The sequence below is a fragment of the Strongylocentrotus purpuratus genome, unplaced genomic scaffold (assembly GCF_000002235.5).
Source record: "Strongylocentrotus purpuratus isolate Spur 01 unplaced genomic scaffold, Spur_5.0 spur5_scaffold_9, whole genome shotgun sequence".
NCBI lineage: Eukaryota > Metazoa > Echinodermata > Echinoidea > Camarodonta > Strongylocentrotidae > Strongylocentrotus > Strongylocentrotus purpuratus.
In genome coordinates this window covers 20666974-20693326 of record NW_022145615.1, presented here as the reverse complement: position 1 = coordinate 20693326, position 26353 = coordinate 20666974, and the positions used below count along the sequence as shown (strand labels likewise).

General features: G+C 35.7%; 1 protein-coding gene across 5 annotated transcripts in view; it reads left to right on the top strand.

Annotated features, from left to right (window-relative positions):
• The window catches only part of LOC100889734 (semaphorin-4D), a 50440-nt gene extending 27495 nt beyond the window's left edge, over positions 1–22945 (top strand). The window contains exons 6-16 of one of the 5 annotated variants that reach the window (XM_030977282.1): positions 454–514; positions 1120–1273; positions 2359–2572; positions 2941–3026; positions 3939–4132; positions 4700–4752; positions 6686–6994; positions 16900–16914; positions 21149–21293; positions 21752–22019; positions 22658–22945. In XM_030977282.1, the coding sequence (XP_030833142.1) occupies positions 454–514; positions 1120–1273; positions 2359–2572; positions 2941–3026; positions 3939–4132; positions 4700–4752; positions 6686–6994; positions 16900–16914; positions 21149–21293; positions 21752–21989 (1469 nt within the window). In that variant the 3' untranslated portion in view covers positions 21990–22019; positions 22658–22945. The remainder of the gene's footprint in view (positions 1–453; positions 515–1119; positions 1274–2358; positions 2573–2940; positions 3027–3938; positions 4133–4699; positions 4753–6685; positions 6995–16899; positions 16915–21148; positions 21294–21751; positions 22020–22657) is intronic. The other 4 variants (XM_030977284.1, XM_030977283.1, XM_030977285.1 and 1 more) reach the window with 4 other exon arrangements.
• Positions 22946–26353: the final 3408 nt, after the last annotated feature.

Below are 26353 nucleotides of genomic sequence, written 5' to 3'. Positions count from 1 at the left end.
AAACGAGATGTAAAAGTAGAAAAAGGCCAGAGAGTTCTTGGTAAAGTATGATTGATGAACAGAAAACGAGAGAAGAAGGAGAAGTAAGAATAAATTGACACAGAATGAAAAATTGTACCTGTATAAGAATAAGCCTGCTCTTGTTAATGTATCAAAAATGTTTTAAAGGTAACATTGATAATAATCTGAGTTGCAATTCATAAATACAAATTACTAACGTAAAAAGGTTCTGACCTTCATATAGAGATATGATTGCAATTCGCCAACATTTTTACCAAATAACTATAAATTATATGTATTTATACCCATGTCCTTGCATCGGTTTAAAACACAACTGATATCAAAAGTCTCATTTTGCTATGGTATGTACGTGTATTAACATATCTTTGGTTTACAGAAGAGCACATTTTATCACATTGATTTTTTGTTCTTCTTTTTTCTTTTTCACTTCAGATGGAATCTTTAGATCACCACAAAATCAGAACATCATTTTTGGTGCCTTTACTACACCAGAGTAAGTACCTTTTCTTCTTAACGCCTCTAAAACAATACAGTCCAACAATATAACACTACTAATAATAATATAATACATGTAACTATCCCCCCAAAAAAACCAAAAGCATCGGCTATAAAGTTAAAGTAGTCACCGAAAGAAAATTCACGAAAACTGATAATTAGGGACAAATTATATATGGATGGAAAGATTTTCTCTTGAAAAACACAAATGATTTGCTGAAAAATCATAGAGATATCATGGGGTGTAAAATGCTTTGTGGCTATCTGTGTCTCACATGTGAAGTAAGACATCTTGACCACTGAAGGCAGATAATCTGGATCTCAAAATTCACATTTTTGAGGAATGATTACTGCGGGCCCCAAACGTATTTTGACAAGGGAAGTTATGATATTTCATCAGTAAGGTTTCCCCTTCGCAATAATATGAATTTTGCATCAATTCTAAACACTTTTGATTCTTTGGGTGATTACTTTAAGGTCTTTAATGAAGTTGGTTAAACATATGGAGCCTACTAACTTGACTTGCCCGTTATATTTTGAAATTGTAACCTATAGGTGCCCTTTGGATTCTTTATCATTCTTTTTTCTCTCCTCTTTCGTCAGATTTTCATTTGCTGCATCCGCCATTTGTGCCTACGACCTTGCAGAGATAGAAGCCGTTTTTGCCACGTCTGCTTTCAAGGGCCAGAGTACAGGCAGCTCCCTGTGGCTTAACGTCCCCAATAATGATGTGCCAGAAAATCCCAGGCCAGGAGAGGTAAAGTCTTAAAGCATTTTTCAATCCATGGTTGAGTAGGTACTTCTCTTTCCCATCTTTTTTCTACTTTTATCTCTTTCTGCCCTACTTTTCGCTTCCTTCTATTCTTTCTCTGTAACCTTCTTTATGGACGTGTGTGTGTGTGTTGATGTATGGGTGCGTACTTGTATTATTTAAGTACTTTACTTTTTATTGTTAATTCATGTGCATTATCTTGTTATTGTTTGTTTGCAGGGCCCCGATTACAAGCAGATTTCTGCTTCTTAGGGGTCCTAACCATTATATTGTATATTGTATTTTCATTGTAAATTGTTTTTATACTAGTTGAATAAATGAAATGAAATGAAATGAAATGAAAGCCCCACTGTACTCCTTATAGCTATTTGCGCCCTTTATATAGCAAACAATGCCTAATCGGTGCCTGTTGGTCCCCCATGATCTTTTTCTTATGTTAATTGAGAGCTGATTTGATGAGATAACCTACTGTCAGTGACCTCGCAGGGAGGTCTAATCCCCCCTAGCCAAACTAGTACAGCCGGGCTTTGAAGGCATCTTTTTAACAATGTTAGGTTTGAGATGCATGGCCCTAACTGTTCTCCAATAAAAATTCCGCTTCAAAACGATCATGAAGTGCCTCAAAAAAGTAAAAATATTTTGAGTGACCGGTTTTACCTCATTTTCCCCAATAGACTGTAGTGTTATTTAAAAAAAAAAAATCCAATCATAAATATCTTGATAATCAGACATGCGATCTTCTTGTAAGAGTCATGAGATTCCTGACTGACTTAAAGGTTTTTAATTATTATTACAGCATGAGCTAAATCCAGGATTTTGTTTCAGAATCTGAGACAAAGATACCCAGTCCAGCCTGAGATAAAGTTGCTTTTGATAAAAGTAGAAGAGACCTTTGCATCTAGTTAATAGGGACTCCTAGTCCAGGGAATTGTTATTATTTTCATCTTAGTTTGAAAATACAAAAGAATATTATTTTATGTACCGGTATATAAGTATCTAGATCCTTCCTCCATCCAAATTCATTGCGTGGCATCATTTTTTTCCTCCTCCCTTTATCCCTTCCCCACCAGTGCTCGGCTCCGCAACCAATCAGCAGCTACACCAAATTCCAACTCATGTCAAAGCAGGTTCCCAACAAAGCCGATTACTCTTCGCCCCCTCGTACCGTTCTCGATGCCAACAGCCCTCCCCTCATCCTACTGCAGCTCTACCGCTTTCAAAAGTTGGTCGTCCAGGAAATGGCCGTGTCGGGACTGGAGTTTGATATTTTCTTCCTCGGTACAAGTGAGTAGGAGGGTTCTTTCTTAGGGAGAGGGAGAGGGAGAAGGGGAGCGAGGGAGGTTTTTGAGAATAGAGAGAAAGAGAGAGTGTTTGTGTGTTTGCGTGTATGTGGGTGTGTGTGTGTGTTTGTGTGTGAGAAACAGAGAGAGAGAGAGAGAGAGAGGGGGGGGGAGGGAGAGACATGAAATAATGTCATTGTCAAATTCAGTTCTAAGAAAAAGGTTGAATCCCAATGATGCATATTGCATCCTGCTCTTCTAAATGCTACATTTTTATTATTTTTTGCAATACATTTTTATGAATAATGAAAAGACATGAGGGTCTGTCTGGTCTTGATTTTGAAATGCTTGTTTTCTTCTTTCATGTAATAGGTGAAGGTCAGATTTTGAAAGCATACATCTATGGTGAAACTCCCAGGATAGTTGAGGAGATTCTTCTTGATCTTGATAGTGATGACGTAAGTGTTGACTTCCTTCCATTGTAGTTTCATTATTTTCTGATCCTACTCCTGATTGTAGAGGCGTTCATGATAGGATAGGTTAAAGGCATCGCTTAACAATGTTAAATCTGAGATGCATGGCACTACATGTTATCAGGGTCTGTGATATGGTGTAATATTGAAGCCCTGAAACAATTGCGCTTCAAAATGATCATGAAGTGCCTCAAAAAAGTAAAAATCTTTGAGTGACAGGTTTTACCATACTCAATTTCCCCAATGAACTGTAGTGTTATGAAAACCATTAGGAAATGAAAATTGAAATTTTGATTTCCAATCATAAATATCTTGATGATCAGATAGGCGATCTGTCATGGGATTCCTGACTAACCTAAAGGTTTATAATTATGATTGCAGCATGAGCTGAATCCAGGATTGTGTTTCAGAATCTGAGGCAATGTTATCGAGTCACTTTGAATTAATGAAGAAAAAAAGAACAAAATGTGACTTAGAGGTAGAATGTGGTTTGATTTTTTTGTTAAGTGTCTTCATGTTCTGTTTGGATATTTGGCATGTTTTCCACCTTCCTGCATAACATTTTACAAATATATTTCATGATATTTTCATTCTGTTTTTGTGAAGGAAAAGTTTATCATATTGAATTTAATTTAATCATTGTCAACTTTGTAATCTTAACCTGAAAGTCACACATTTACTACTTTATTCAAGTTACATTTCAACTTTCTATGTATATATCATTCTATTTTTTCATCTGTTTGAAGCTAGAAGGGCATTAACTTGTATACACTGTACAGTGTTCTTTAACTCAGACCTAACGCCCTTTTGGCTTCGAAATGAAAATCAGTGTGCTATATTCCTCTGTAAGTTATATGATGAAAACTAAATAGAAACGAATTTCATTCTTTATTGTAGGAGGCCATCAATGTTCTGAAAATCAGTAAAGATGGCACCCGAATCTTTGCCAGCACAACATCTAGAGTGTACAGTATTCCGACGGAGAATTGCCAGCGTTTCAAAACGTGTGCCGAGTGCGTCGAGGGGCAAGACCCCGCATGCTCGTGGGAAGCAGCACAGGGCAGGCAAGGATGTGTAGCTTCTCATGATGGGTAAGTAGTACAGTCTAACCTGTCTACAGCGACCACCCAAGGGAAACAAAAAATGTGCTCGTTGTAGACAGGTGGTCTTTGTAGACAGGCTCCTTTAATACATGTTTCAATGAGAAAACATTTTCAAGGGAAACAAAAAATGTGCTTGTTGTAGAAAGGTGGTCTTTGTAGACAGGTGGTCACTGTATCATTTTTGAGGCTTTCCACATTGATTTCAGTTCTTTCAATTTGAATTCAACTTCTTCTGTGCAAAGCCATGAGAGAATCGAGTGTTAGCGATGACTGTGTTTCAACTAAAAAAAGCTACTCGTATCTTCCTTGAATGAAAACAAGTGTCTTCATTTGAAGGCTTGTTCAGATATAAGGCGGTAATCTACTGCAAAATTAAAAGGCACATTTCATAAAATGTGTAAATGAAGGGCAATGCGTACAATAAAGGTCTGTTGCGGGGCACAAATACATTTTTTTCTTCCACATAATCTCTTGGCAGTGTTTGGCAAGCATGTGCCATCTGCGCTTGAAATTCAACGTTTGAATCCTCTTTTCTTTGCCTTCTTTCATGCTCAGATTAATGGACCTTGAAAATGGATCAATTGCTCTATGTCCCGTAGCATCGTCAAGTAAGTATCATACAATGCTTGGAGTAGTGACTCGGTTCTAATCTTTACAACTGCACAGTATGGAATCCCTCATGAAATCGATCAGGTCATAAAAACATTCAAGATATTTAGCTTACTTCTCTCTTAGAATTGTTGCTTCTGGTCACCCAGCGTTTCACACTTTTTTTTCCCTTTTTGGGGGCAGGGAGTTTGGGTTTTTAGAGTCTTGATGCAATTTTCTATTTTTTTCGGGTTCATTATCAAAATTTAGGGGCTCCTGTGCACTCTGCCCCAGGTATTTTCTTGGTTATCATGCTGCTTGCTGGAGAGGAGCCTGACATGGCAACAATAATATATATAAATATGCACCATTTGTCTACTGCCTCGAAATAAATCCATGATGAATGAAAAGGTTTTTCTTTTTTTTATATTTGGGAAAGAAGTTCTATAAATTGGTGTTTTTGTGAACTGATAGATTAATGAGGTAACTGATCTTTGCTTTGCATACTAACTGACAGTGAAGCATGGCTTTGAGTCATGTCATACCAAGGGGGTGTTTCACAAAGATCCTAAGTTGAACTTATCTCTAAGTTGGACCTAACAATTTTGGAAAGTCCTTAGCATCTTTGAAAATATTTTGTAAAAGTTATTTTAAGAGGCATAAAATGCAGATTCAAATCATTCACATTTTCAATTATCAAGGAGATTTCATGTTCTTGATGTGGAATTTATAAAAAAAAAAGTCTAAAATACTTGAATTTTTCGCTTTTGAATATATGTATTTTAAGGCTACAAATGGCTCTTCACAATTTTTAAGTCCAGCTTAGAGTTAGTTCAACTTAGGATCTTTGTGAAACGCCCCCCAGGATATACACATGTGCATCAGAAATCTTAAGAATAATACCACCAGTATCACTGGATTATATTTCACTTCTCACTTTAATGAGGATTTCAGTTATTTTGTTTACTTTGATTTATTTTCCATTGAAGGTAGAACTCATTTTTTTAGTTTCAGTCATACTAAGTAACAGTCATCATAATTGATTAGTAGATGAAGAATTACATATATTAATAGAATCATTAACAGATTAATCTAATGTGATGTGGAACAAGTAGTACAGGTTCTGTGTCCTTCTTTGTTTTCAGAAAGAAAATGGAAAATTTCTAAAAGGGATTTGAAACTTGTTTTTATCTCAGAACTTATGACTTAAATGCAAGACATAAAACTATAACTCCTCTGTATATCTCTATATTTAGCATGAAAATGGCTAGTAACTTTCTATGAACTATTGTGATTTTGTTTGCATGTGGAAAGAGATCGATGTAGTATTAGTGTGGTCACATTTAATGCCTGCTATATGTATATGTCTTTACTAAAGTTGTAAAATATTTCCATCCCTATTGTTTTGGCCATACGCTGTACATTCTAGACCAAACTTTATTAGTTGAAATCCATTCAATATTCATCAGCTGGTTTATTCATTTTTTGTTTTCTTCCCATTGTCTTTTGGAGTATTCTTTTGAAATTGTTTTCATCCACGGTTAATTCACACACTTTCTCACACTTTGATTTTAATTTCTTATTCGAGTTCTGCTCATAAAAGCAAAAGGACACCCCCACTTCCACCCATCCCCTATTTCTGCCCCCTCCCCCAATTACAAAGAAGAGATAAGGAAAGCTCTTCAGCTTCAATTTGGGCAGAAATCCACTTTTCGCTACTAGATGGAAGCCCTAGAGAATTTTTTCCCCTAACAAAATGTAATATTTTATACCGCCCCCTTTTAATTTGGTCCCATAATATTTTTAACAAGTGATCATTTCTCGGAGAGCTACAGGTAATATACTGTGATGCATTCAACATCACTTAACAATGCTCTCTTTTTGTGTTGCCTGTGCGTGTGTGTCTTTTTTTTCCTTCCGTGATCGTCCTCCTCGTCTGCCACCAACCAACAGCCACGACGCTCCAGACGAGCCCGGCCACGCCGGCCACCGACACCACCGATCAGACGCCCTCCTTGACGGGGACGACCACGGGCAAGGACGGACAAACGCCCAACTCCAAAACACAAACCGGTACATCCAATTCTTCGGAGAGCATGGGAACCTTTCCCCGACCTCCACCTCCAGACATATCCGCCACCTCTACCACTCCTAGCCGATTAACTTTCCGTACAACTCCACCACTACCGCAACCCACCACCACCGAGTACAATCCTTTCAACTACACACCCGTGGAGCCCAATAGTGGCCAACAACTAGTTTGTATGTTCAAGATTCCTCTACGTTCTCTCTCTTTCATTTTATTTTGGACAAATTAACAACTCCAAAACTAATCTTTTCACAGGGAAGTTTCTTGTAGAGTGAATTCCAAATAATGAACGCATCAAAGCAGAAACAGAACACATCAGGTCTGACTTTGAGAGGAAAACCTAATTTTTTCACTTTTTTGTCAATTACAAATCAACAGTTTTTCAACAATCCAGCTACAAAGGGGGGAGGGGGGGGGGGGGGGGGGGAGTCTGGATGGCTGTGGGGAGAAAATTAAGGGAAGGAAATGTACTCAAAAGTACCTGATGTTTGGTTGCTTTTCCTGATCATATCTGTTCATGATTTGAAGACAGCTTACAAGAAACAACCCTGGTGCAATTGTTGTCATTATTCCAAGAGTTTCAATTGTTTTGTTTTTGTTTTTGGTTAAAGCCAATTATTATTAATGTCTGACTCTCATCCCATTCAATACCAAGCAAAACATCCATCTCAAAACTTCCGGCTTCTCTACTTACGCTTCTGCGATTTGTTTTGTGTTTAAACGACACACCACGCCCTAGCTTAACATCCCCTGATGTTTCTGTATCTCATGTGTATACCGCTTGGTTCTACTTCTCCTAAGGTCTCGATTTCTGCCAGGTTCAGCTTTTCTTTCCACACCCGATCCACATCACCTATTGTCATGAACACTGTCTAGCTTATCTACTCCGGACAGGATTAATATACATCCGCTTCGCACGATTAAGTCGACTTAAAGCGTACATTTTCAATAATGAAAACTGCTTGTCTGGACTTAAGCCAAGTTCAATGCACACTTTTGAAATCTAAAAAAATATGTTTTAGAATAATCATCAAGTAACAGTTACTTTTTCATGAGATACAGAATGTACTGTATATTTGCAATTATGCCGCTGTTCAGAGATTTAACCTAGACATGCCGCTTGTTTAACAATTTAGAGTTCCATTGCATGTTTCAAAAAAGATGGAGTTGGGTCTCATGATCTTTATTTTGTCCTGAAAATTGACCGTAGGAATTAGAAAAGGAATGGTGCTAGACATTGGAAATTTATGTCAGAATGTCCATATTCTTCTAAAATCTGGTCCATTATTCAAGGGAAATGATACAGTGCTTCAAAAAAAATCTTGCTTCATGCTTTAACAATAGTATTATGTTCTCTTCATTTGCATGATGATATGGCAAAATTATTATTTACAAAAATTCAAAAAATAGAGAAATACCAAGGCAGAATGAATACTTCATAGCAAGAAATTGTAAGATTTAAAAAAAATTGGTATATTTTGATCTTTAGTCACCTGAGCATGCTTATCTATTTCATAGTAGAGTATTCTTTGTCGATGAAAAATAGCACTACACTCTGAATAAACAAGGGGTGTCTAACATCCTTAAAGCAAAGAATATAGTTTAAGAAAGATGGCCTTTTCATCTCACTGTCTTTCCTGGCAATCATAACAAATTGATTAGGGGCTTACCCTTGGAGTGATTCCAGCAAGAAATGAACAATTAGGGAATTACCCTCTAGATGAGTTCTTTAAGATTTGAACAGTCACCAGTGTTTTTAGAAACAAGAATTCCTTACCAAACCGATGCAATCCCTCCTTAGAACTTAGAACCCCATCAAATTAACAAATACCATGTTTTAAAGAACGCTTGATGAAACAAGAGTGAACTCTGAACACCCTCCTGCAGTAGTTTTTGTTTGAGGTTTAGAGAGATATATGGATCATCCTCTTTCTCTTTCAATTAGTGTTTTCTTGCTGTGCTGTAGTGTAGTAATTAAAATTTTGCCGTGACTTTAGAACAATAATGTAACTTTTAGCGCTACTAAAAATTCCCCTCGGTGCCACATCGTTTTCACTAAGTTTCGGTTTCAGTATTACAATTCTTTTAAAGTTAATGATATATTAATGATTTCCGCGAGATGAAATAGTTTTTATGCCACTGAGACCGGAAACGGGCAATTATAAGTAGCTCTCACTGTACAATTATAAAATAAATAATTGTAAATCTTCTGTATCGAATGACAAAGACCAAATTCATTTATGATGGTTGCAGGGAAGATAGGCATGGGGGGGGGGGGGGGGGGTTGGGGATTGAAGTTCAGGTAATATTGATACAGAACCAAAGAAACACTATCTTTACCCTTGGAAATCGTGTATTAAAATGCTGATTTTAGAGTAAAATAGTGTTTGGGATAATTGATGAACAAGCAGTTCAAATCACACCAACAAAATCTGGGATTTGCTAGAAACTGAAAACTTGGGCAGATTAGTACCTATTTAAACAATTCAGATTGTCGTGTCCCTTTTGTTTACAATGACATTTACCTCCAAGAAAATATTCTCCCAATTTCCACAAGTTTATTGTTTTCATTAATGCTTGGACAAGTAGGGCAGTTTCAAAATGTTTACTTTTTTTAAGAAGGCAGTTATGAAGAGCTACATGTATCCATTTAATAGAATTGTAAATCTAAATTGTTAAATCCCTATTTTACTTGGAGTTTTACTCTTATTGGTTGACATTTTTAAAGTAGGAATTATTCCCCATTTGATGCTCATCTCGGATGACATATCCCCCCCCCCCCCCCTGTCTCTCTTTTATCTGACCTCCACCTGTTTCACCTCCACCAGCACTACCCATCCCCCCATTGTGCACCATCTTCTTCTGGTTTGCTGTGCGGGTGTGTTTTACTAACAGAAGGGCCTATGTTTGGGGACATGGGAATAGGGGCTTTATTTAACCTTACCTAGATGGAAGAAATGTACACATAATAATGATAATGATAATAACTGTTCTTGCGTAGCGCATATCACATTATGATTAATTAATTGGATTAATTCGGTTATTTTTTAGCGCATATCACAACGTCTCTATGCGCATCCAAAGAGCTTTGGAAATTATTACCCTAGCTTAAGCTCCGGTAGCCGTTATCAGCGCACAGTGCATTTAAAGGAATAATCCTACCAGGTACCCATTTACCTCACCTGGGTCGAGTGTGGCAAATGTAGATTAATATCTTGCAAAAGGACATTAGTGCCGTAGCGGTACTTGAACCGTGGACCTTGTGATCCACAGTCCGGTGACATATCCACTCGACCATGACACCTCTGATATAGTTCCAAAGTTCCTAGCTTTAGCTCTGACAGCCGCTGTCTGTGCACAGTACGCTAATGCATTCTGTAGATGACTCCTATAGTGTTCCTGGCTAGTTTAATAGTCATCACTTGATTATCCCCTCCAATTTAAGGTACATCGTTTTGGGGAGTACGTTTAGGATATGAAATTGGAGTTGAGCTATTTCTTTCATGACTTGAAATTAATTAATAAAAAAAAAATCTGGAGTCTATTTGAGTTTTGAGTCCAGAATTAGTGCTCCTGTAGCATACAGCCTTTGACTTATAAAACGCTCTGTAAATAAAGTTTGACGAATAGAAGCAAACTGATGCTAAGCGCTGGACCATTTTTAATTAGATATAGGTGTATGTTGATTGGAAGTCCAATAACAAACAGCTGATGTTCTGATATGGATGATGAGTGCTTGTAATTTAATATACCATCGGAGGTGAAGTTAGGTGGATAAAAACGTAAGAAGCAAGAGAATAATGGGGACATCTCTCCTTTGAAGTAGGAATTACATCTTTTCCTCTACTCTCTTCACTCATAGTTTAGGAGGAAAAAGTTCTGTAACAAAACAGAAGGTGCTTTGGGATGTGACTTGGATTAATTTCCCTTTTTCATGGTTTACGTTCAGGGTGATTTGTATTTCTTATTTCTGGTTACTCAGATTCTATTTTGGTTATTTGCATGCATTTGCAGTGTACACCTACTGCACACACTTTTATTTATGTCATGTATATCATTTGTTGTAAATTTACAATTAGACGTGGAACTATAACCAATACATGTACAAGTATTACTAAATTCTAAATGGTATATATACATGTACATGTACATTCAATATGTGAATTGCACCTTTAGATATTTTACTTTATTTGTGGAATGAGCATTTCATATAGTATATCAAATTATATTACAGAAATGCCTCTATAGACGTACGTTCTTTTGAATATTCATGTAGTCACATCGTTGTACACGTACATGTATCTGTGTCAAATTATTTTTCCTGTCGGAAACCAGTCTTTAAGTTTGATTTTGATATACATTACATATTCTGTCATAATTAGAATTATGAAAATGTAATTTGTATTCCAGCAAATAACTGGATGATATTGCAATTAAAAAATACACATTGCTTTTAATGCAAGTAATGTGAATAAACAAATAGCTTCACAACACTGAATAGAAATAGAAAGCTTGCAATATAAGTAGTTTGCCAGTCTAAAATGATCTTAGATTTAGGGTAGTTTCGTTCAAAAAATGTAGTTGCATGCATTGCCAATCACCACCGTAGTATAAAGAGGCAACATTTGCACAAACAAAAAGAACACCAGCACACATAAAAAAGAAAGCTTGCATTAGCTAACATTTAGTGGAAAAAAGGCGTATATCATATTAGTCTACACATTCATAAGGCGTGTATACGTTGCTCCTCAATTCTTTCAGTTGTACTTCAAATTAATATACTTGGTATGAAGAACAAAAGTTAATTACATCTTGTGCATGGTAGTGCATTTTGATGCTTGTGGTATTTTTTTTGAAGGTTAGATCAAGGGACTTAAGACCTTATGTGCCTAAAGTGATACTTTTTGCATGGTAGTGCATGCCAGTGATAGTGAATAACTAAATTGTAATATACTAGCAATAGTATTGACTATGTTCAATTATGCAGGTGGGGGGGGGGGGGGTGGTTAGATATTTAACATCAAGAAAACCGAACACCAGGTGAAGTTATTCGGGAATGCCTTAGGCATGGGCTTTTTCCCCATAAAAATATCTGTATGTTGAAATATAAAAATAAAGAATTGCTCTGCCCTTTGAGGGAAATATAAAACCCAAATACTTATTCAATACTTCTCTTCAAGAAATCAAGACTCATAGCATGCAGTTTGAATGTAGATGTAGATCTTGGAAGAAGAAAAAAAGGAATAGGAAGAAGTGAAAAAAATGTTTTGATCAAGTAGAATTTATTACTTAATTGATGCTATTTCTTGGAAAAAACAGGGAAAAAGGAAATTTATTTAAAGCATTATAAACAATGATATCGCTATTTGTGGCCGCGTCTTATAAAGAGTTGTGATTGATCCGAATGAATCACAAGTCCTCTAATTAATCGCAAGTTTGAAATCCCCTATCTCTTATTTGCATAGTTTTGATTGATATCAATCACACAAAAAACTTGCAACTTCTGCAGGTCAGTTACAAAACTTGAATAATTACATTTGTGGAAAATGATATTTGCTAGAACATATATTTTATAACTATAAATCTCCTATGGGTTTTTCTATCGTTGCTCTCATGGATATGTCAAAACCGCAGATGAGCTGAAGCAAAAAGTTGAATGAAAATGGGAATGCTTTATTTATGATTTAATACATGATATTTCAAAAATAAATTTGCAAAATGGAATTGGAAAAATGGTTATGAATTTATTCAAGATCACTCTGATATGATATGCTATATAATTCAATATCAATGGTGAATACATGGGCAAAATATTATAAAGCTGATATTACATTTGCAGAAAATAGTCACTAGTAGATCATCTTTAATTTTGGTAAAGTATTAAACTTATGCAAAAGTCATATTGAATGTAGAAATAACAAATATATAAAAGCCAGGATGGGGGTAATATCAATCTTTATCCATTAGAAAGCAATGAATGCTTGCAGTTAATTAAGTGAGACCAATTGTATACAAGTTATTGAAATTTGGACTCAGCAAGGCAAAAGTACTTACAGACCTATAATGACTTTCTCATGTAGCGTGGGAAATCAGAAATAATAGAACTGTCTTGTGGTTTCATAACGATCACGCTCATTTGTGGTTTTGATTTCATTCTAAACAAAGTTCATCCAATTGATTTGAAAGGAAAGGAAAGTGATTGATATAAGTTGCTTTGAATAAACACCAGGATGAGAAACCACGATGGGTGCTTTCGATTAATAGAAAGTTCTTTAGTTATCATGAAAACAAAAGCAAGGGAAGAAAAAAGAAATTAACCACTTTACTTCTCAAATGAACTATTAGACAGTTTGCCATCCTACAAATAGAATACAGCAAAAGCTCTAGAAAAGAGCACTGTTTCTCTCTTGAGCCTACATTTTCTATGCAACCTAGAGTTAGATATATCTCAGGTTTAGCCAAATTGATGTAGTAGTGAACAAATTGACGGTGATCTTTTTTTTCTTTCTTTTCTGTCCACGTGTGCAGTCATTTAGTGTATGAATCACTCACATTCAAAACTGGTCTCCTTTGTGGTTCTCCCTGTGTACACATGTTACTTCAGTGGTTCAAAGAAAAATAAACATGTTTGCTGTGAATTCATCTTTCACATGACACTTTCACTTGAATGCTGTGGTATATTGTCATGATCAATTAAAACAATAGAGTTAAGATAGAGAGCTAGTCAAACCATTCAGTTGATCATGTTTACACGATTAGATTAGAACTGTTCTTGGACATATTTTACGACTGTGAATTGTCCAAACATCAAGAAATGTTTCTATTACAAAAGTTCCTGCAATAGATCCCTCATTAGAATCAGTCTAGTGCAAAAACAACAAAAAAGAATTGCTTAAATACAGTTCATGGGATCGACTTTTAGCCCTCCTTTTATGATCTAAAAATGCCCTTTTTTTTTCATACATCAGAATCGACTCTTACTCCAATTTTTTTGTCAATCCAAAATAGAAAAAGATGTTAAGAAGAAATTAGAAACTTTGATCTTTAAAAGAGCATAGAAATTTCACCATTGCACATTTTCTCTTGTTTCATCAATTCATGGTTTTTGCAATGGAAACGTTACATGAAGCGACATTTGGTGTATTCGTAGGAACATACTTGCTGTGGAAATATGTAGATGTACAGTGTAGGATATCATGGTAGTGTTTACACCAAACTCCAGTATGCAGAGGAAGCGAAAGGTACCATGCTTTGGTAATAGAATGAGATGAAAGTCAGACAGGTATTCCCAGGAAGAAAGGATACCATTCTTCTTCATGGGTATAGTGAAAATATGATGTTTTTAGAAAGGAAAGACAACAATTTGCATTTCATTTGAAAAGATGTACGAGAACGAGAGGAATCTGTATGCAAGCTAGTGCTGTTCACACATGTAATCTTTGGCTAACCCTCATGAAAAAAAAAATTCATCCTAATCCCCTCATGTTTGCTTCCTCCCTCTGGAACTAATTGATCATTTGTATTCTACCATTCAATCATTACATCACTAACGACATGTACTGTATCCCACATACAAAGTCACACTGGCATATAATTATGTGATTTTCAGAACATAATCATTGTCCTGGGGGGTGTTTCACAAAGACTAAGATTGACTTAAGTTGGACTTGAATTATGGCAGGCTATTCATGCCACTGGTTGCTCTCAACATTGGTCTCTCAAGGGACGTCACAGAGAATCCGCATTTTTTTATACTTTATTATTGAAGAAAAAAAAACATCTAAAGATCATAATTTCGAAAGTTTTTCCCTTTAATTTCACATCTGGTTCAAGACTTTTTAAGGGCATAAATCGCCTGCCATAGTTCAAGTCTAACTTAAGTCGATCTTAGTCTTTGTGAAACATTCCCCTTTAGTGGTAGCCCTTCACATATCCCTTCCCCCTCTAGCCTAACCAATGTTTTACATTCTAAAAATTAAAAATTGAATTTATTTTTGTTGTCAAATATTTGGTCCAGTGATATACATTGCTGGAGCATGGACATGACATTCACATGTTGCTGAAGTTGTCTATTCTAAAACAATACTACCCTTTCCGGAGGACACAGTTGAAGCTTGAAACTGGTGCAATATATGACTCCATACACGGGAGGATGATTGGGAGGCCACAGACATGACCCCATATTTCTCCAGCCCTAATGCCTCAGTCATACCTTTGCGTATTCGGACTTGCGTATTGCTGCGTATTTATGGCAAGCCGTTTTAACATTTATTCCTATTTCTTGATATATATATATATATCAAGAAATTGGAATAAATAGGAATAAATGTTAAAACGGCTTGCCATAAATATGCAGCAATACGCAAGCCAAATACGCATAGGTGTGACTGAGGCATTACCCCTTGAAATGATTCTCAATCTGCCATTAAAGTTGGTTAGAATCGGCAAACATAAAACTGTGGTGTTGCGATATCATAGGTCATTATATTCTTTCACTTATATGAAATTAATATGAAATTTGTTTTTGAATTACGACCTTTAAAATACAAGCATATTCTGTGGAAACAGCTTATGATAGTATTCAAACTGTTTAGAATTGGGAATGAAAGTCCACAATTCCTATTGCGATAAACATACCTATTGCGATAAACATACTGGTACAATCAGGTATACATTTCCCAAACAAGGTTTTAAAGTCTCAATTTTTTTTCCCTTCTTCTTCCAGATTTCCCACTATTAGTATTAGCATACATTTTCATTCAATTATATAACAATTCATTCTCATTACATAATGTCAATCTCACCCCCCCCCCCCCTCATCTTCCATCTGACTACCCTCACCCCTCCCAGCCCCTTTCTATCCAGTGCCCCATCCCCAGTAATACATGCAGATACATGTAGGTATCTGTACATTGAATGATTTGCATTCATTAATTGTGTATACATATCAGTATTGATACCGCTGATATATTAAAGATAAAGTTGAGTTCTGGTCATGCGATTGCATTGTGAAAGAAAAGGTGTGGAATGGATCAGAAAAAGTTGATCATGTAGCATGTAAGTAGTGGTGTGTACTGCAAGGTTCTGGAGTCATCAAAATCATAATAAATTTGGCCCAGTCTTGGTAAAGTAACAAGCACTGTACACAGAAATATGTATATGGGACTACACAAATGTTGTCGGACCTACTTACAGTACATTGATTTCCTTATCTTTCTATGCTCATTACTCAGCCAGTATACATTTTCTACCAAAATTGTTTGGCAAATGACATTTATTTGTAATCTTGAACATTCAGTGTAAGTTTTGTTTGATTCTGTAAGAATTCATTTTCTTTTTTTTTTACCAGAACTCAAGTTTATCTTTAATAAGTCCGGCCCATGTATGCTTAAAGTGATGTTCACATATTTACACATGTATTTGAATATATTTTCAGTAAAATGTATTTCTAGTTTTAAAAGAAAAATTGTAAAGGAATTTCTCTGCCGTTTCATTGTAAGTCCTCAGTCCTCTACTGAGAGCCAGAAGGGTGTTACTTTGTTTACCTTTAAACAGAACTAACGTCCTTCTAGCTCTGAAACAGAGGATGTAACCATGTATGCAAAATTGATTCAAAATTATTGTTTTTTGTACTGTTACTTAGTTATGCATATGCTTATTGAAAGTTAATAGATTGTGTTTTTCAGTTGTTTCCCATGAAGCGAAATGAAAAAGAAAATGAAATGGCACGTGCTAAAACTTTGTTAATTAACACAAAAATATGATTTACATTAAGTGTTTAATGACGCATGGATTAATTATCCCATCTTTGCCCCCATTTTTAATGTAAAGTGTCCCCTCCTTACCACCCCCCTAAATAAAATTGTATGGTCCATATAATTATTCCTTGTTCCCAAATAACCCCCCCCCCCCCACGAGTGCCAAGTGTTTTACATTTTTCATTTATATTTTGCTCTTTTTCTTTTCCTCTCCCTCCCCGATCTCTTATTTCAACTTCCCTGACTGTTGTCTCCTTTTCCCATCCTCTCTTATTATTTTGCGATATGTTTGTTTATTTTTTGGTGTTGTGGTTGTATAGGCGAATGTGAAGAAGGTAAGCATGAGGAAATAACAATATATATTTGGCGTTGCCTTGTAACCTGCTGTATGCTGTGATTGTAGCTTGCTGCATGAAATGTACATGTACTTATACTTCTAATGATAATTCAGCTCCTAATGGTAACTCAACTAATAAAGATTAATTGGGGTATTCTAAAAATTAATATTAATGCTACTAATTCGGATAAGTTGAGGTATTCTAAACATTGTAATCAAATATTAGGATATAAAAACAGAGTCCTTTGATATGTGATTTTAATCCATTAACGTTTTGATTTCGGTGTACTAAAAGATTATATTAATTGAATCGTAGGAGATGAAAAGAAAGTCCTTTGATTAGTGACATCACCTTATTAATAACACCTATAGATTATGTACCTTGTAAAATAGTCGCTAGATAAAATGGTAAATTGCACACTATTTTGCCTACAGCTACCTGTATCGTAAACTCTTGAAACATTTCACTCATGTGTAGGGTCAAATTGGGGAATTTTGGAAGCTAACACAAGTGAGATATAGTACAAGAATAACAAGATCGTTTTAACTTAACTGATCTAGGACGTGAACTCTTTGGGTAGGTTAGGGCTGTTGGTGAAGTAATATGGAGCGTAGTTTTTGTGGTGCTAAATTGTTTAAAAGGAAAACATATTAGATAGTGGTTGGGATAGCAATAAAGTATTAAAAAATGACTAATCCATAAATTTCCGACAATTTTGCCTACAGCTCTCTGTATGCAAACACTCTTGAAACATTTCACTCATTTTATAGGGTCAAATTAGGGAATCTTGGAAGCTAACACAAGTGAAATTAGTACAAGATCATATACTTTACTGATCTAGGAGATGAATTCTTAGGGCAGGTTAGGGTTATTGATGAAGCAATATGGAGCATAGTTTTTGTGGCGCTAAATCTTTTAAAAGGAAAACATATTAGATCGTGGATGGGATAGCATTAAGGTATGATAATGACTAGTCCGTCATTGCCTTTATCTTATACTTACAGAAATTATTTACAATGTTGCACAGTAGAAAAGGGTTTTACATTAACTCTGGAACCTATTTCACAAAACGGGTCAGAAAATTGATAGTGATAATAGGGATTTAATATGTTTGGGGAAAGTGTTTGGGATTGTACAATTACATGTATTTAACTTATTCATATTACATGTACATGTATATCGTAAGTTCATTTGTACTTAAGTACAAAAGTATTAAAATGACTAATAACCTATTTTTTGAAAGTCGAAAAACTGTAGCAAATCAAAATACAATCAAAATCCAAAAGAAGAGTTGTCAACAAATGACATCATCCAAGAGGGGATCATATTTATTACTGGTATTGAACATGAATTGAACAAATGATATATCAGAATTGGTTTAATTCTAACATTAGCTTTAAAGATATCTCTGTGATCTTCAAAGTTGGAAATTTGCTTGCTCTTAGATTATTCTATTAGGGCACTTTTGTTGAGCATCGTCTTTGTGCAAATATTTATCCCTTCTACTATTCACTTTTTGATAATATTTAGTCTTTAGGAATACTTCCTCCGGATCTAAAGGTTTAGGTATTAATTTTCTTCTTTCCCTACTTATGCTTGGTGGCTCTTATATTATTTTGGCATTGTAGACTTGGTTGAGACGGTGTATTATAGTACGGTTTGTCTTCTTTATTTATTTTGTGATCTCAAGAAGCGGAAAGTCAATTTAAAAATGGGCCAATTGATGATATGTTTACTTTTCACATAGACCGAATGGGGCTAAAGTGTAGTTCAAAGTGCAAAGTATATACATGTACATGTTTTAAAGCTGCACTTATATAGTTTTCTAAGTACCTACGGTAGATGTACATATGTATACTGCACACATCCGTATATCTTGTATTTTCGAGTAAGAAAGAAAAAAATATGCTCTTAGTCTATGTTTGCACAGCCTGGCCCCATTTTCCCCCTTTTTTTCTAATTGTTTTCTTTTTGCTCTTCATCGTGGATATGAAATGGTTCATTAATCATGACAATCTAAATACATTGTGTATAATATGTAAATCTCAAATATTATTTACACAAATTTGAACCCTTAAAACTACTCTTGGAATGCAAGCAATTTTCCTTAAAATTAAAAAAAAAACCATGGTAGTAAAGAAAAGCCAAGTATGGCAGTCATTATTTAATCGGTTGAAGAGGCAGGTTTTTCAAGATCTGCCACACTGAAATTTAGCTAAAATAGCTTATTTACATCTATTTGAATACAGTACAGAGTGGATCATGTAGGGTTAGGGTTAGAGCTAGGATTAAGGTGTAGGTTTGTTGGCTTCTTGCTTCCTGTAAACTTGCTCTGTATTTATGCCTCTGCCCACCGGAGGCATTATTTTTTTTTGGTGTCCGTCCGTCCATACGTTTTTCCCGCTTTCTCGTCATCGCGATATCTCAAGAACCACTAGAGATATGAGGCTCAAATTTGTTAATGATATGTATCGCCATAGGAAGACAATCTGGTAAGATTTTGGATACATAGGTCAAAGGTCACAGAGGTCAATTTCTGAAATTACAGTTTTTAGCTTTGCTATTGTGATATCTTAACCACTAGAGATATGGGGTCAAACTTTAAGATAGTATGTATCATCATTGGAAGACGATCTGATTCGATTTTTGTTAAGTAGGTCAAAGGTCATAAAGGTCATTTTCTGAAATAAGAGGTTTAATCCTTGTTATCGCGATATCTAAACATGGTGACAGTATTACTATAGAAAAATGATCCAATTACATTTTGGGGCTAGTGGGTCAAGATCATAGTTGTCTGTTGACATTTCATTATAGACTTTTTGTTTTTATGTCATGAATAATTGTATCCATTTCCTATACTGAATTTAGGGTGTAGGCATATAGGAGACGTATTCGCATTTGCCTTGTTTCTTCTTTCTTCTTTGATTTCTTGGCTTCTACAAAGATTTGTTTGGCATTGGAAAATAATTTATCAGATATATATTTGTGATAGTGGCATGGTGCTGTATTGTCTTTAGCTTTGCTTTGTGGAGGAAGTTGTAATTGTTAAGCTGTTTGGTCTTGGGCATAATTATTTTGTTGTCATGTTTCTTTCTCAAAATCTTCTTTCTTATATAAATGTACCGTAGGAATAATATTTAATATATTGGTGATTGAGGGAAATTATTAACAGTTTGGTATTTGGCATATTATTTTAAGGGTTTATATTCAGGTTTGTGTTATTGGTTATATTTCAAGAAAAGTTTGTACGTTCTTATTTGAGTTGTGAGGTCTTTAAGATATAGAACTTGAACTTTTGTTATTGATTTTGTTTATCCGTAGATGTAATATTGGCCACTCTTCCAATTTATTTTTAGTCGCCTTAGAGGAGATAAGATAGAGAGAGAGAGAGGGGGAGGGAAAGAGGGGGGGGGGGGGAGGGAGAGGGAGAGAGTCAGAGAGAGAGAGTGATTTTTTTTTAAAGGAAGGGAGTCAATGTTTATAATTTTTATGAGGACCCTGGATGTTTGAGTGATTTTTTTTTAAGAAGTCATCACATTTTGATTTATTCTGATCTTTTAAAAAGTAATGAAAATGATTTATCTTTTGAATATATATATATATATATGTAAAGAAAGGATATATTCAATCTTTAAAGCATCCATTATTTCAATAATAATTGGTAAAAGAAACGGGGATAGCCTTTACCAATGGCTTTTAATTTTGTTTAGGTCACACTTATAATCGTAGAGAAGTGTTTATGTGTGTGTCCTATTTCATCTTTATGGAAGGAAAAACAGGGGAAGTAGAAAGAGAGAGAGACAGAGAGAGAAGAGGTTGGAGGGGATGAGAAATAAATGAAAAAGAGGGAGAGGAAAAGAAGATATATTCAAAGCATTGCAGCATTATCACACACCCTTCGCTTGAACAAGTACCCGTACATGTAACTAACACCAGGGCCTCATTTCACAAAACTTGTCATCGGTGACAAATGACAGTTTTTGTTATGAGCTACTGAAATCCTTGCTTCTGATTGGTTATCAGTAGACTTGTCACTGATTGTTGTCATTTGTCATTGAAAAAAGGCATTGTGAAACGGGTCCCAGCTTTGCAAGTTTCTTTTGCAAAGGTCATACCTATCTATACTTAGATGGTTACAAGTAAAAAAGCAATCAAATGTCAAATCTCCTTTAATAGTTCGAAAAACTGATTAAATAATCCTCTATTTTCTTTCTCTCTCTGTCGTATCTAGGTCCCAGGATGGAGCTGAGTATCTGTTATCCCTGGATCCTGTCATCGGTGCTTATCGTGTGCTGCTGCAATATCCCAACGTGCATTGCACTCTTCCTTAGCTGCAAAAAGAGGAAAAAGAACTATTCCCCGTCCAACTTGAACAGGTAAGACATAGTTGCATACTTTCGCAACCCTCCCCCCATCCGCCCAAATGACCATATCGGACGAGTTAAAACGAGTCTAATATTCTCTTAGCGAGATCAATATATTCTTGTATCACACGGAAACAAAGCGAAATAACAAAATTTGACTAACCTCAGTAAATATGGCTTTATTTTTGTGTGATATCGCCATGATATCGCCATGATATCGCCATGATATCGATATCGATAGTTGAAGTTCCTGGATGACTGAGCGATACGTAAACAATATTGGTCAGTCATCCGGGTACTGCACTAAAGATATTGAATACACTGATCTATTGTACCACTTGGTAGCCTTATATAGATAATAAAACACCATATCACAGACACTGAAAACACGTAGGGCCATACATCTCAGATTTAACAATGTTAAACAGTGCGTTTAATCTTTGATTTAAAAAAAAAAATTCATTCCTTAGGAATCGGGACGCATCTCAGAAGGTGCCGCTACGTTCCATGGAGCGGCTCAACTCAGAAGTAGACGAAGAAGCCGATGAACTGTGTCCCATGACGCAAACGGACAATGGCTCGCCTCACCGTTCCATTAATGAGAACTCGTTACACGAAAAGAAGAACGGACAGTCGTCAGCACCATTGAGGATACCCTCGACGGCTACACCCGTCCGGGGGACAACAGTTTCAGCATCGGAAGCATGATAGTGTGTGTGTGTAGCTAAATTTTTAAAGGTAGGTGCTGTGTATTGACAATTCTTTTTCGATATACAGTGCACAGTGCCAGGTCAGAGTTTGAAAGCAAAGTGGTATTTTTATATTTATAATAAGAGCCTTGAAAAGAAAGAGAGAAGGGGTTAATGCATGACATAACTGTATCCAGGATTCTCTCTGGGCTTGGGGCACATCTCTGACGAGCAAAAGGGGGAAAAATGGGGTGTCACTGTTATTCTTAAAGGGATTAGGTATCTTTGTCTCAGATTTTCAACAAAATCCTGGATTTAACTCATGCTGCAAATCCTAATTATAAACCTTTAGGCCAGTCAGGAATCCCATGACGTTTACAAGCCGATCGACCGTCTGATTATCAAGACACAGACACTGATACCACCTAGAGCCATGCATCTCAGATTTGGTATTGTAAAACGATGCCTTTAAATGATGGAGGATATGCACTCATTGTTCGAACCAATGAAAGAGTACAAACCTTTCACAATTGAACAAAAAGTGTTGAACACCTTGTGAATGGACTTATTTTATTATTACGGTACTTCAAAAATGTGATTCACTGATTTCTGTATACATGTATGTTCTTGTCAGTGAAATCAAACAATGACTCTAATCTATTTTGCATTTGTTGTGTTCATCTACAGAAACAGCATTCCAGAACTGAAATTCACCATCTTTCCCTGGTGCCTGAGTGCCGCCAACCGAGATGGCGAGGAAACCCCTTTTGCCTTCTTGATCGATCACAAACCCATTGTCACTGATTGTGCACAGTACTATATTACATGCACAGGTCAAGGCAGACATGTGTGACCTCCGCTAGAGGTCAGGGGTCAAAGGTCAGCATCCAGAGGCTGAGAGCAGGGCATCTGCATATGGGTGGAGAGGGATAATGATACAGCAGGATTTGAGTCTAAACAATGAGAAGTGCAAAATATTAAATGTTGTACTTGGCCTCCCAAATGGTACGAGTTGTGGATCACACCCACTCCATTTTATAAAAGAAAATTAAACCCTGACATGATATGATAATGAAAAATAGGCTTTAGAAATACCAAAGCTTCACTCTATTGAGATGCACTTAAAAAAAGATATACATGTAGGTTTAGGTTTCACCACATAACACCTATAAAGTAGTTGTGATGCATGTACTGCGCTTCCAAGAAAGAACTGTCTTGACTCAAGAATGCAAAGAGAAGGTCATTGGCTGCCTGAAAAAGGCCGTTACCACCAGCGACAATACGTACGGTAGGTCTTATGGCCTTCTTGCGGGCAGGCAGCGATGTTAAAGGGAGTGCAGCATGGCAAATACTGGTTAACGCCATCTACGTCTTCTTTTGGACAACTGTACGTAAACGAATGGACTTGATTAACCGTAGTCAGTGACTTAATCTCTACATGGTCAGCGTTTGTGAAAGAGACTGAAGTTCTCCTCACACTTCGGTTTCGCGTATGTTGCACGCACGCGATTGATGCGGTCGTGTCCTACGTAGTCGTATTATACCCGATTGGCCCCGAGTCAGGCCACGGGAAAGACATGTAGTCTCGCCAGGCTGCACTCCCTTTAATATTTGCACTCTTACATGTTGATGCTTGGCTGGGGGTACCACTGATCATAAGCTGCATAGAGACACCAGAGTTGCAGCAAACGCTTGAGGACTTGCTGATTGTGTACGGTACACCATGTGTCTCAGAATACTACGCTTCAGATACTGTCAGAAGCAATGCCAACTGTTGCTGAAAAAAAAGAGAAGAAATTGCCTTTCTATCTGTCTGTGATCTGGTCGTAGAGTGCAGAAAGAAGCATGAAGCCATGATGGTGACCCAATAGATTGAGAGTACTTGCAAGGTTATATTATGATAATGAAATCCCCCCCCCCCTTTTGTTTAATTATAGCACAAGTATCTTCTCAATGTAATTGAATCAAATTATAGCTTATGCTAATAGCTTTTTTTATTTTTTTATTTGTTGAAAGACTTTTTAATGTAATACTCCTGGGATATAATGATACTATTGTAATCTATATTGCCATTAAAATTGTCACTTCGACCTTTTGCAATTTTTTTCTTGCTCAAAATATAAGTGGAAGTCAATGTTTTATGTCAATCAGAAATCAAAATTTAATGAAAACAAAAATAATGAAAATATTGAAGATATGACATTAGCATGTAGATAAAGTTAATTTTACCACTTTAGTTCAAATTTTCTCATATATTTCCAAGTTTGCCCTTTTTCTGTTAACAGTGTCATTATATCTCAGGAGTATTAATTAGAAATGTAAAAAAAGTGACAATGGGGCATGATTTCAATGATAATTGATGGCCATACGGCAGTAATTTTGATTGAAAACATGTTATTCTGATATCCTATGTTTGTACACCATTTCCTAGTACATTAAAGCTTGCCAGTGTATAGGAATAATCCACCATGCCAGAACTAACCATTGGGTTTCTCTGATAATATTTGTTGGATGAAAATAATATATTGTCCGTACTAAACCTTGTAAAGCAAGAATAAGATGTGAAAAATTATTTCATTATGTATATATATTATGTTTGGCAAAATTTTATCGGTACTGCATTCTTTTTTTGTAGAAAAATTGCAATTTGTAATTAATAAAAACGGGGTGTACATAGGAATCGCTGTATACTATGATTGTGTACATAGATATATAAATTTTGGTTATTTATTTCAGTTTTGAAGTTATCGATGCATTTACAGTTAAGTTTGCCAAATTCCATGTTTTTTCTTTTCAATTTTAAAGTGCTAAACAGTGCTTGGTCATTTTCTTCCACAGCACTGTGTTTTAATTGATAGGAAAGTGTGGTAAATAATATACACTTTTTGGAAAGAATGCACTATGAACTATACATATTTTACCCAGCACTGTTATTATACAATCCATTCTATTATTAGTAATCAAACAATGTTTTACTCTTGTGTCCAAGCATCTGTCCCATGGACTATTACACTAGAGGGATGTTTCACAAAGATCCTAAGTCGAACTTAACTCTAAGTTTGACTTAACAATTATGGATAGCCATTAGCATCTTTGAAAATGTTTTGTAAAAGTGATTGTAAAAGGCATAAAATGTTGATTAAAATCATTCATATATTCTATTATCAAGGAGATTTCATGTTCTTGATGTGGAATTTATGAAAAGTCCAAAATACTTTAATTTTTGCTTTTGAATATATTTTATTTTAAGGCTACAAATGGCTCCCCATAATGTTTAAGTCCAACTTAGAGTTAAGTTTGACTTAAGATCTTTGTGAAACACCCCCCCCCCCCCCCGAACTACTATCCTGTGAAATGCTACCCCCAAATGACTATTCCTGCACTACTTGCACTACTACTTCTACTACCCTCAATCACCATTAGTTACTACCTGTAGGTGATTAACTAATCCCCTAAGGTAACTAGTTTAATAGGGGTAGTCAGGGGGTGGGGGGTGGGGTGCTAGGAGGGTTGGTAGTCCAACTCCAATGCATGGTTTTCCTAGAATCACCCTATCCTGTTAAACGCAAGATTATGTGAAATGAACAAAAACAATAAGTTTTATCGTCATTTTCCATCCGAACAGAAGAATTTGTATGGCATATCTTTATGTATGTATGTATGTGTGTTTACATCGATGTATGATATTTATTTCTGTTTGTTTATAATGTACATGTAAACCACTCATTGTGCAATGATTTTATACCCTTAGTATGTTAAAATAGAAAATCAGTTTGAAGTATCTGATTGGTTTACTAAAGTAGAATTTTTTTTTCAAAGAAAGAAATATGGCAAATGTACATGTTTATATTGGAATCCATGCCTTTGTTGTATTTCAATTATTCTGCATTTTAAGTATACTGGCATATAAGATTGGTAAGTGGTCTGTGTACGTAAGTGTTTAATCCAAAGGGGGCATGAATTTTCAAGGTTTCAATGTCTTAAGAGAAATTTCATTTTTTGTTTATAGGGGGAGGGTAGGTCAGAAGAAAATATTTTAATCATTCCCTTGTTCAAAGGTTTGTTACAAAGAGCAAATCAAATGTAAAGGTGTAAAGCAGCTGGACATTCAGCATCTCTAAAAAAAATTGCTTTAAATAAAGTAAAAATATATTTTTTCTTGAAATTGATGTTAGAAATTGTTTAATCTTGGTGAGGTTAAGTAAAATTTACATCATTCCTTTTAACCGATTGTTAAATGTTTCTACCGGGTAGTTTAAAAACAGCATTGAAATTGGTTGTGATGTATGAAACAGAATTTATGGATTCAATACCATTTTCAAATACTTCATTTAACTGGTAGTAAACGTACACATTTCGTCTTGTTGGTGTGATTAGTTTTCT